This window comes from Strix aluco, chromosome 6 (assembly GCF_031877795.1).
Source record: "Strix aluco isolate bStrAlu1 chromosome 6, bStrAlu1.hap1, whole genome shotgun sequence".
Lineage (NCBI taxonomy): Eukaryota > Metazoa > Chordata > Aves > Strigiformes > Strigidae > Strix > Strix aluco.
In genome coordinates this window covers 26,628,843-26,641,514 of record NC_133936.1, presented here as the reverse complement: position 1 = coordinate 26,641,514, position 12,672 = coordinate 26,628,843, and the positions used below count along the sequence as shown (strand labels likewise).

The 12,672-nt window shown below is 36.4% G+C and overlaps 1 protein-coding gene across 1 annotated transcript in view; it reads left to right on the top strand.

Moving 5' to 3' along the window:
- The window catches only part of TTN (titin), a 242,809-nt gene that overhangs the window by 130,039 nt on the left and 100,098 nt on the right, over nucleotides 1–12,672 (top strand). The window contains exons 159-166 of the mRNA XM_074829250.1: nucleotides 4,482–4,577; nucleotides 5,149–5,223; nucleotides 6,146–6,226; nucleotides 7,396–7,500; nucleotides 8,026–8,103; nucleotides 8,484–8,537; nucleotides 8,754–8,837; nucleotides 9,879–11,825. Coding sequence (XP_074685351.1) covers nucleotides 4,482–4,577; nucleotides 5,149–5,223; nucleotides 6,146–6,226; nucleotides 7,396–7,500; nucleotides 8,026–8,103; nucleotides 8,484–8,537; nucleotides 8,754–8,837; nucleotides 9,879–11,825 — 2,520 coding nt within the window. The remainder of the gene's footprint in view (nucleotides 1–4,481; nucleotides 4,578–5,148; nucleotides 5,224–6,145; nucleotides 6,227–7,395; nucleotides 7,501–8,025; nucleotides 8,104–8,483; nucleotides 8,538–8,753; nucleotides 8,838–9,878; nucleotides 11,826–12,672) is intronic.

Sequence of the window (12,672 nt, the reverse complement as noted above, 5' to 3'; positions counted from 1 at the left end):
TGAATGAAAGCAGCAGTATCAGTTCTCTACCTCTTTAAAGTAAGTTAATGCTAATATGCATGAGGTAGATTTGATATCAAAAGACAGGATATATCTACTGCTCATCTTGTTGGCACATGAAAGGATCATTAATACAATCCAAAAGAGAGGAGAGGAAGTATGTATTTCTGTAAACAATAGAATCTAAAAGAAAGGAACTTTGAAAAACTGAAAATGAAGAGGAAGTGTAAGGAATTGAAATAATTGATAGAAAAAAGTGGTAATGATAAATTATATATTACTTTCCTAAAAAAATATGTTACAGTGACAAAGTAGACGTGAATGATACATGACTGATACTCAAATACAGTAGGATTCTATAAATACATCTCTGATCAGCTGTTACAAAGAAAGCATATGTTTTCTACATTTCCACCTTGACTCAGAAACAGAAACTAAACACAGAATTCCCATTTCCTGCGTGACATCTTTGACACCCTGGTCATTGTTTGAAGCAAAGCATAACTGCTGACCAAATGTAAACACAGCACTTTCTCAGATGACTGCATGCATGTATGATTGTCTTATTGTTTCATATGCATCTGTAGTGCCCACAAAACTAAAATATACTAATATCTTTGAAGTGCCCAAGGTGCCCAAGAAAAGTGTTCTGGAAGAGCCCATACCTGTAACTGTGCCAAAAAAGCCAGAACCTGCACCAGTTCGAGGTACCTGTCACCTGTCAGCCTGAATGGGACTGTTTCTTACTGTCTTACATGTTACTTCTGATGTCTGTTATCCTGTCCATTTCTGATTACCTGAAATTACTATGTTCTGTGCTGTGTATCAGTTAGGAATTCAATTATCTAGTATTTTGTATAAGCAACCCAAATGTGTATTGAATTTATTGTTTTGTTTTCAGATTCTGAATCAGCAGATACTAGAAATGTTACATTTTAAAAGCTGATCATAAGTTTTTCAGTTTACTACCCAACTTTGTTATCTTAAATAGGCACCATAAATATCTCCATGAGTCTTGACAGTCTCAGTTAATGTATATGATAGACACGAATCTTTCAAAATGAAAAAACAATTTTTACTCAGAAATGCACATGTGAGGGCAGTAAGAAGAAGTGACAGCATATAAAGTGTTTAAAGAAAATGCTCAACATTTTAGAGTTTATAATGAAGAAGGAATGGTTATAAAATCTAGTGCACCACACAAGCTGTGGAAGTTGCCACAGTGAAATTAAAATCGAGGCAAGAGAGCTACTTAGGATAAGAAATTAAGCCAATAAAAAGAAAAGCATCCGCAAAGAATGGAAATGGAGGACAGAAAGAGGGACAAAGGAGAAATTCTGGGTTCCGCACCCTGTCACTGCCCACACTGCTGCCTGGAAAGCACCAACAGCTTCATGAGGAATGGCAACAGATAAGATATGGGCTGAGGTTTCTCCCAGGGAAAAGTCAGATCCCAGCGGGGCTGAGAATGACAGTCCCTCTTCCCAGGCAGGGAAGGCTGCTGAGTACAGAGTGGGATATTCCAATTCACACCTCACCCTCGAGCAGTATCTAGACATAGCCAACAGTTTTCTCACAGAACCTGTTTGGCATCACCACTCTGTGCTGGTGCCTGTGCCTGTGCCTGTGCCTGTGCGTGGTTTTGTGTGTATGTGAGTTGGTGAGTGAGAGAGACACGGGTCAATACTGTGAGACCAGTTTGGTTACTGTCTGGTCACTGGTGCAAGTCTAGTTTATGTTTCATTGTTCATCTTCCTGCTTAATGTATAAAACTGACTGTTACTAATATCTTTGAAGCACCTGAGGTGCCCAGGAAGGCTACTCGTGAGGAAAAAGTACCTGTGGCCATTGCCAAAGCACCAGAGCTTCCAGCACCCAGAGGTACCTGTCTTCATGGATGACTTAACAAGGAAGATATTTAATCTTCTTCTCTTAAGTGTTGTCCTACCCTCTCTTGGCTTGTCTTGTTTCCAAACTGAGACTCTCAAGGTTGTGCATGCTGGGTAAACAGTGCTGCACGTGTGTGTGAGGTTTTGAGCCAGCTGTTTTGATGTTTTGTGTCTGTGTTGCCCTGTTTTTTGTTCCTCCCTGGCACATGTTTCCACCAATGTAAAATGAAATGCGCTAATATCCTTGAAGTGCCCGAGATGCCTGAGGCAGAGGTCCCGGAAGAGGAAGAGGAGAAGGAAGCACCGCCAGAGGTGGCACCAGTTGCTGAGCCTGTAGAACCAGAAGCTCCTCCAGCTGAAGGTATACAGTGGTGTGGTGGTGTTCTGAAGGAGCCTGCCATGCCCTCTGGGTTGCTGCAGTGCTGAGTACTCTTTGCCCCTTTGCATTCTGTGGGGAGGGGTGAGAGCAGCTTTTGGTTGTGTTGTGTCTGTGTGTGCCTGACCTTTAGCTCAGTCAAGTAAAAGTAACTAATATCTTTAAAGTGCCTGAGGTGGCTGAGGAGGAAGAGCCAGAAGAGGAGGTGCCAGTGGTCATTCCCCCAAAGCCTGTGGCTGTGCCCAAGAAGGCTGTGGCTGTGCCAAAGAAAGCTGTGGTTGTGCCCAAGAAACCAGAGCCTGTGGCTGTGCCAAAAATACCAGAGCCTGTGCCTGTTCTTAAAAAACATAAAGTTCCTTCAGTTAAAGGTACATACATCAGTGACCAAGCCTCTCTTTTTCTCTGTTCTCTGAATACCTTTTCCCTTGTTTCACTGATGTACACAGTGGTTAGATATCTGATTGTGTAATCTGTCACTTGAAATTTTATTCTTCATGTATTGAATGCCTTACTCTTTTTAGTCATTGCACTTTTCACCATTGTACATATATATATGTATCTTAATGTTCACCAAATTCAAGATTTACTAATATCTTTAAAGCACCTGAAGTGCCAGAGGGAACTGTCCCAGAAGAGAAAGTGCCCCTGACAACACCTAAAAAGCCAGAATTTAAAAAACCAGAGCCTCCTCCAACCAAAGGTATATATTGCCAGGAGTCATCTCCTGAGAAGAAATGTTTTCTGTTCACTCTTTTCTTTGTTCGTAACTGAGTCTATAAAATGTGTCAGTTGTATGTAGACTACCTTGAGAAAGACTGGAGCACAGCCTTTCCTGGTTGTGGCCACTGTTACTCACTGTCATTTTCTGTGTGCTAGGTGTTTTTGTCTTTTTTGTTTTTTACATACATTTATATACACACAAATAAAAGGAACTAATATTTTTTAAAGTGCCTGAGGTGCCCAAGAAACCTGTCCCAGAGGAGAAAGTACCTGTTGCTGTTCCTAAAATACCTGAACCACTACCAAGTGAAGGTATATGCCATCATAGCTATTACTGTAAGGACAATCCTGTTGTTCCAAACATAAGCTTTAAAATAGATGTTGTCCTTTTTTTTCCCATTGTAATGTTTGTAAGTTGTTCATATTTTACATGATACCAGTCTATGTTTCTTGTATCTATTTTCATATTTGGAAGTAAAATATAATTTTCAAAATTAAATATTTTCAAGTGACATGTGCTCCTACACAGGATATTTCTAACAAAGTGTGTCTCTTTTTAAGATAATAGTCAATTCCCACTAAATTTGAGTCTCTTAAAACCTAGTATTTATATTGCTGTTATAATCTTAAACTAATTGGGAGCATTGAAGTTTTTATTCTTTCAAGTTACAATGACTCATCCACAAATTTAATGTTTAGTTTATATTGTATGCATAAAAAATACTATCCTTCACAAAACCCTGTTTCATTCTTACATAGAGAGAGTAGTTTTTCAAAAGCATGTGTTAACTGCAAAGGTAACAGATACTGAGTGATTACTTATCCTAACGTGTATTTGTCTGTGTCTATTGGAGTAGCTTTCTTTTTATTGATATCTACATAACTGTTCATGTGAAACAATCTTATCATTGGAAACTTACACCAGTTGTCAATATTCTTTAAAGAATATGAAATCGTAAAGGAGATTGAGCCTGAAGAAGCAGAAGAAATTCCAGCTGCAGAAGTAGAAGAAGCTTTACCAGCTGAAGGTATACAAAGTACCTGCCTGGAGTCTGCTGGACACCTTCCTTTCATTACCGTGCAGTTCTTTTCTTGCTCTGTCATTCTTCGCACATGTACCTGTGTGTTGTAGGTCTCTGCATAATTCTTTCTCTGTTACTGAGTTTTGGAAATGTGTTCTGATCTCTTAATTCTAAGTACAACATACAGTTTATGTTAAATGCTTTCATTTTGTTTCTTGTCGAGTCTTCCTGTCATTTGGTTTCCCACCTGTTCTCATGTTATTAACATTTTTTAAGTCAGCTTGGATATTTGTATTGTGTGCATGCTACAAAACAATAGCCTAAGGCTCTTTCATACTCCCTTTTAACTGAATGAGATTTTTTTCACTGGCTTCATTGGAAATGAAAAATGACTGTCTTTTCATTTGTACCTTACTCTTCACATAACTACTGCAGTAGTAAATTTACACTAAATCCACCTAATGTTATTTAAAGCACCAGAACCTGAAAAGAAGATCCCTGAAAAGCGAAAACCACCACCACCTACTCCACCAACAGAAGATATTAAATTGGCAAAAGAACTACTTAAAGGTATAATCATCTGAAGCCACAATTAACAATGGGAACTCAAACATATAATCCTTTAAATTATACTGATGAATCTTGAAAAGCATGCTTTTAAACATATCACTTTGGATCTTTTTCTTTTTTTTTTTTCCTACTTTACTATAGCTTTAATGGTGCACCTTACTAATGCTCAGTTCCTCATGATTTTTTACCAGTGTTATGCCAAGTCAGTTTACATGGGGTTTTTTAATAGTTACAGAAAAAATCAATTTATTAATAAAAATCTTAACCAAGTTAACACATTCTTCTATCCTTAACATAATTCCTCTTTCTATAACATGTTCTTACAAATGAAAAGAATCCCCAGCAATAATTTGCTGGTGTTACTGTCTGAACGTGGGTTTCAGATCAACTGTGCTTCTGACAGATCATCTGACTTCTTCTCAACAGTTAATCAGCCAAAATCTTAGCTTTGTAGCTCTTGTCTTTCTATTATGTCAATTGTATTAATCAGTTGTTGGGATTTTTTAGAAAGTTCTTTTCTTTTTTGAATCTAATGATGTGTGTTGAAAAAATAAAATTATTTTCTTTAAAGCTCCTGGATTAAGGAAGAAAGTTGTGACTGCAAAACCTGGTGAGCCTCCAAAATTGGAACCCCCACCTGCTAAAGGTACCTAGCTAATATAAGAATCTGACTTAAATTAAGCCTATCGTGAGCCCAAAGTTGTAGTTCTTGATACCTTCTTCTTCTTTAATTTTCTCAGAAATATCAAAAAGCTGTCTATGTCAGATTATGCTAAACAGCGAACTCCAGTCTTAGATGTGTATGTTCATGTTATATTTATGTCCACTTTAACCTCTCATCATGCAATTCATGAGATGCAAGAGACAGAATGACAGAAGAGTGAGAGAGTTTTTGAGTTTTGTCACGTGTAGGTGCTCACTTTGGTTCTCTGCTTAAGGAGAAATAAAAATAATATACTGTTTAAATATATATAGCATTGTTCAAACATACTTAGTTTATTATTTGTCTGAAATGTAACTTATTTTTGTGAGACGACACTTTCCAGAGATAGAGATGAATAATGAATGGAGCAGGCCACTTTACAAGTACTTTTATTTTTCATATGTACTGGAGCTTAAGACAAGCTAAGCAGCTAAGCAGTGAACATCTCTCCTTAATGCTGTTCCAGAACTAGAAATTAAACTAAATGGATCCTTATGTACATCACATATACACAGTTCAGATGAATAAATATGTAACATAAGCCTGTAAAGAAAGAGGAAGAGGAGATAAAATGTAACTATGATAACTCTCTTTGAATACGTAACCTTTATACTTTTGTCAAGCCATACTCCTCTTTTGTTGATTTCTGTGAAAATTTCCTCTTATGCATAAGCCTAGAAGACAACCGTATGCAAATAATATAGAAAAAGTATTAAAACCATCAGCTTCAATCTCAGCAGTTTTACCTTTGCTTTTAATAATCAGTAGTGAGCCAGCATTTGATTTGTGTGTTTGGAATAGTTGTTGGTTAGCTCTTAATACTGTTATGAACCCATAATAAAATCTTGAATAACATTCTTTTAAGTGCCTGGACTTGTAAAGAAACCTCGCAGAGTGATTCCTGAAGTTGCTCCTCCACCAAAAGAAGAAGTTGTTTTGAAAAGAGGTATAGTAACTTGGCTCTGTTTTAAAAAACCCATCTTATTAACATTGTTCAGTATATTCCTCTAAGTAACATTGTTTTATGTGTCTGATATGGAAAATTACATGAACCAAGTACTACCTGATGTCTGTTGCTTGGGGAAAGCATTTATATTTGCAGGGATGATGTGGGGATATCCTGAAAATCTGTCAGATCCAAAGAATTAGTAATGAAAACAGAACAGAACACTGAAAATCTGGTTCCCTATAACTCTCTTCTGTTTTCCTTATCTCTGTAAAGTCTATACTAGATTTGACAGTTTTCCACTGTCTTCAGCTTCTGGACCCCTAAATATTTTCCAGTGGCAGTGTAAATGTTAGTCACATAGGTAGCATCTGTATTCTCTTTTATGGTTTTCTAAGAAGCACTGCACAGATTGCAGAACCTCGTGGTACTATTGTACATCAGTCTTCTTTCCTGCAAAGTCTGGAGCCATCTGAATCACTTCATGCTCAATTATTGCTTAGAAAAAGGAGGCACTATTTCCAATTATTTTTGAAATACCAGTGTGATTACTCATGCCTGCATACCATGCAGCTGACCTTCAAATTTCAGACAACATAATAAAATATATTCAGTTTTTCAGATGACAGTCTCATTAGATATCTAAGACAGATATCTGACAGGACAAAAATAAGTGAAATAGGTAAAATGAAGAACAGACATTATATAAATTTGAGCTCTCCAAATACGCCACTTAAAGATTCGGTCTTGTTCTCTCACTGAAGTCAATAGGAGTTTAATCCATAATCCCACATTTTGTCTCTGAAAATCATTGGTAACTGCAGTTATTAATGCATAATTATGTATAGTAAATCATCATTTAAATATGGTAAGAAATATAAAAGATAAAAAAATGTATTCTATTATAGACAGTTAACATTGACATCTTTGCTCTCAGATGGACTGCTCTTAATAAAAGCATCTTTTTGCTCTAGATGACTTTGAATTTTAAAAGGTTTTCAGTGTAGTATCTTGCATAGTTACACAAAATCTTCCATTTATATTGAACTATGTATTTTACATTCCTGCTTCTTCATGATTGTTGATATATTTTTCATCTTTTGTCTTGTTCACATCTTATTCTTTTGTTTACCTGTGCTTTAAAAACTGAAATTCCTTTGTTTTTAAAGTTCTTAAAAAGAAAACAGAAGAGGAAGAACCTAAACCAGAAAAAGAACCTAAACCAGAAGTTAAACCAGTACCTACCCCAGTAGAAAAAATTAAGAAACCTGAAGGTACTAGATTACATTCAAATCTATCTGATAAAGTATAGTTAAAAATAGAAAATAAAAATCCTCATTTAAGTAGTATTCTCTGAAATTCAGGAATGAAAGAGAATTTTTTAAATGGCTTGCATTAACCTAATTGTGTAAATTAAATCTTTGCTGAAAGCAAAACCAAATTTGACATCCACTTTTGGGTTTGAATTATGCATTTTGAGATTGCTTCTCAATCTTCACTGTGTATAGAAGAGAACTTTACAGATGTTTTATAATACTGATAAAAATATAGCTACTGTGAAACAGTTAATCCAAGCATTCTTTTAGTTACTGTTTTGCAAATATTCATCCTTTTGTCCATTTAGTGTTTCTAATTTATTCAAATCTCACTCTTAAAAATACATGTTCCTAAACCTTGTGAACATCTGAAACTGTTTATGTCTAAAAAGAATGAAAACTTTTAAATACTTTGGAGATAATTGTATTTGGGGATTCAAGGCCTTTCGATATATTTTACAAAATAAAAATAATATTTTAAAGTCCCAGAAATTCCTAAGAAGAAAACTGAGATACCTGTCATAAAAAAAGAGGAGAAACATGTGCCAGAGCCACCAAAAGGTACAGATGCGTGGTATTCTTTTTCCTTGTTGCAGCGACTAAATTATATTCATTGCTAAATATCATGCTATATTAACTTAATGCATTACTCTCATCCAGTCTGTCCATGAGTATGTGTCATGATTAACCACTTTGGATTCTTCTGGATTTCTTGCTGTCTTTAATTCTTCAGTGCTTGAAAAATTCATTTTTCCACCGTGTCTTGCTTTATAAGAGTTCATCTCAAGTTAATTTCTTGCTTTCTGGCTAAATAAAATATAAAACAATAAACTCTGTCTTTGGTTAACTTTCTCTGTATTGTTGCTTCTAACTTTAATATTCAATGGGATTACAAAACATGTAAATTAACCTATTTGTAATTGTTGTGTTTGAAATGCCAGAGCCTAAACAAGCAGCTATCCCACTTCCTGGGCCTGAACCTAAACCTGCAGTAGGTAAGAATTCTTTAGTCATGAATAACAGTGCAGCCTTTCTTGTGCGTCTAGTATTTTCCATTCAGAGATTTCTGGCTAAAAGGACATTAAAAAAATGTCTTTAGCATTACTAGACTGAAACTTTCATACAATCTACAGAACATTTTGAAGAACATCGTACTTAAAATTATTTATTAAAACAAATATATGGGAACTCTTTTTTTTTTTTTTCTACAGCTCTAAAATCTCCAAAACCAGCAGCAGAACCAGCACCAGCTGTTGCTACTCCAGTGACAGTCCCAGTAGTTGGAAAGAAAGCAGGTATTTATGTTTATTCTATGCTATTTATAGGGGTTTTCTCTCTGAGATACCTAAATACCTTCAGATTAAAAAGAATGAAGAGCTGTACAATCATATAACTCATTCATTACACGAAGATTTGAGGTCCTATTCAAGGATCTGGTTATTCTAGGTACTGTCACCTAATCTAAAAGACAAGTGTGTTTGATATATCACAGAGATGAAACTGAGTTCTTCTTTCTGGATGGTGATATGTGCACCTTTATTTATTGTCCTACAATGAAATTTGTGTATTCTGTTGACTCCTGACAGTTGTTTATGTTTCAATGTATGTCTTGTGAAATGCGTCTTGTATTTTCTGTATAGCAAAAGAAAGGTTACATGTTTCTAAACAATTCTTGTGTTGTTTGGTTTTTTGTTTTTAATTTGTTATTGAAATCCTGAGGAGAAGTGGCAGTGGTGTTGAAGAACTAGAGTATTGCTACTTTCAACTGATGCTCTTAGGAGCCCGGATCATACCCTGCTCTGAATAAAGAACTGTGAAGAGTCCAATTCCTCTGAAGCACTCTGAGCCTGAGTTCCATCAGTAGAGCTGATGTATATGCTGCTCACCCATCGTTCAAAGGGCCTCATGTTACAGTAGAACTCACCTCTTGGGCACTTGAGAAGCCTAGTGATGAATGTCTCTTGGCCATTGATTTGGTGATGTAGCCAGGCCTGCAGTAGCTTAACTAACCCATTTTATATAGATGGCCAGATAGGCCTTAGAAAGCTGTCTTTTTCTGCTACTTGTAACGTGGGTTAGATTTAAACTGGCAAACTAGTTGGACAGCACTCTGCACCATAACAGTGGTTTACTCAGGTCTTCTGTACTGTTTGTGTGTGCCATTTTTATCTTTCTTTTGTTTTGTAATTGTGTTGTAAGTCTTCTGTTGTGTGGAGAAAAAGTGTTCTATGTTCATTTTATTTCAGGTATAGCTGGAAATTTTGTCTTAAAATATATTGTTCCTGATGCTTATTCTGATGGATTTTAACTCTAAATTACCTGTGAAACCTTTGTAGCTGCAGAAAAGCCTGATGCACCATCTTTACTAAAGCATAGAGATAAAAGGCCCCCAATGGAAGAAGAAAAGCCTGAGTCAGTTGTGTTGAAGAAGATTTTGGTTGAGAAATGCTTGCATGTAAAAGAGAGAGTAAGTCCTAAGGAGACAGTTCTGGACAGTCAGACAGTAGAGCCACTTGAGTTTAAAATCTTACTGGAAACAGCTGATGGAATACTGAAGCCAGAGCGAGATAAGCAGGAGAAAGTGGCCTTTAAATATTTTATCCTGGCTCCTGAAGAAGAGGAGCCGGAAATTATACCTATAGTTTCAAGAAAGACTACCCTTACAGGTGAGAAAACAGAAGTTGCAATAGATCACATTACTTATGCAAAGAATGAACTACCACTACCTGATGAGGAATTGAAATTGATTTCAATAGCATCTGAACATGCAGAGGGAGATTCTGAAGAGGAAAAGGGGGATGAAATTAAATTGGTTGTTCATAGAGAAGCTGCTATAGAGAAAGTCTCTGACAAGTTTAGTGTTCATGAAGGAAAGATTCCTGTACATGATAAAGAAGAGGAAATTGAGTCAACTTATGTGCCTAAACATATGCCCAGAGAGCCATGTGAGCCCAGGGACCAGAAAAGACTTCTAGGAAAAATGAGAAAATCAAAAATCAGTTTGCAACCTGAAGAATTTACTGTTAAGGATAAAACCTCATTTGTAAAGAATATCACAGCAGCAGGAATAGCTGAAACTCCTCTGCTTACAAGTGAAGAAGAGAGAGGAGGTTTTATTCTAGAGAAATCTGAAGTTCCTCTTGGAGAATCCATGAAGGAGCATGGTATACAAAATAAAACTCAATGGATGAAGAAATCTGGTACCACAGTAGCTGAAATTCCTATAGATAAGATTCTTGATAAAGAAACAAAGAAAATGGAAATTATTCAAGATGATGAGAAAGATGACAATCTGGACTTTACATCGGCAGAACTACATTCCTTAGACCTGTCTGAGGAGATTGAACCAGCACTGAGAAAAGGTGTTGACCTAGAATACCTCACTGAAGATGAGGAGGTTCCCAGAGAAAAAACTTACATAATCTTTAAACCATCTGCTCTTAAACCAGAAGTAGGGGAAAGGAAAGCAGGAGAAAAACATTCTGCAGAGGAAGAAGTTCATTGTGAGGAGGGTTCAGGACAATGGTTGACTGACAAAGCACTCCTAAGTGATAAAAAAACAGGGAGAAAGATTATACCAGAGAAGGAAGAGAAAACTACCTTCAGCACCCACTTAAAAAAAGACAAAATTAGACAGTCAAATGCCCATGAAATGCTGTCTGTGGAAAAAGAAAAATTTGATACAGTGATTACAGAAGGAGGAATGGAAGATGAAGTTTCCACGGGAGAGCATGAAAAGGGAGTCAAAGATAAAACAGTTGACAGATCTGAGTCAATAAGGAAAGTTCCTATTCAGCCCCCAGGGAGTCAAGACAAAAAACAATTTCAAGAAGTTCATGCTATTCAGGATGGATGTCAAGACACTCCAGCTCTCCAAAGCAACAAAGAGAAAACTGAAGAAAAGAAATCTTTGACTGTAGAAGAAGTCAAGCTTTCAGGAAAAGAACTTCCAGTGACAGAAAGTACATCAGATGAAAAAACATCAGCTAAGGATGGCATTGGGAAAAACACATCTTTTACCATGGAAAGAGAAAAGGGAAAGCTTTCAGATAAAATACCATCAAGCAAAGGAACTCCTGCAAATGGAGAAGTTACTTACTCCTCAAGCATAGGTAAGATAATATCTCCCAAGAAAGCAGAAGGAGAGAGAGAATTCCGGAAATCAGAACCTGCTTGTGTGATTGGTCAGGCCAGTAGACATTTGAGTGAGAACAGAAATTTGGATGCACCTGGAGAATCATGTGAAGTTCGGGATGTTCCTGCAAAGTCTCAGGCAAAGCGAGGTGAGGAAGACTGCTGCCAAATTCTTCCACAAAGTGCTTGTACTATTTGCTTCAGGAGAATACCATTTGCTGTTATGATGTTTGTTTTCATTCTTTAACACCATTCACATTTCCATCTAGTCTGTCAGATGGCTGTATGGGCATTCAGCCACTCTTATCGTGTTTGTCTTACCTGTCTGTACATACATCTGTGTGATCATTGTTCATTGTCTTAGTCTTATACTTTTATAAGACTGCATAAATCATGTTGTGTGTCACTATGGTCTCAGAAAAACTCACATGTTTTATCTAGTATTCATTTTTCCACCCACTGCAATAAAATCTGTCCTGCATTTCATTCATACCATTCACCCATTAAAACTATCTATTTCCTTTCACAAAATGATGATTGTATACCATGGGCAATATTTTCAGAAGTCGGAGATGATTCATCACAAGTTGGGCAACTAACAGAACATCCCTCATTTGTGAGAGTATCACATTGTCCTGAAACATGTATTTAATTTATACAACTTATATTTTTGTTGTCTTCATTAGAAAAGTGTGTGCTTTTTCTAAAAAGCCCATGTAATTTGTAATAGGTACTTAAGCTATTTTGGTTGCCATGTGGGTATTGATCAAGGGCCTAATTGTGAGTAAAGTGTCAGAGAATGGCAGAATTTTATAAAATAGTGGACAGGACAATAAATTGAGGAACTAGGAGCTCCTAAGCTGCCTTTCAGTCCCTGCTGCTGAATATGTGTCTTTCCCATGCTTAAAGTTATTGAACTTGCCATTGAGATATAGAAAGTATAAGTTGTATAAATATACACTTATGTTTATATCTTCCTCCCCTTTTTGTGTATAT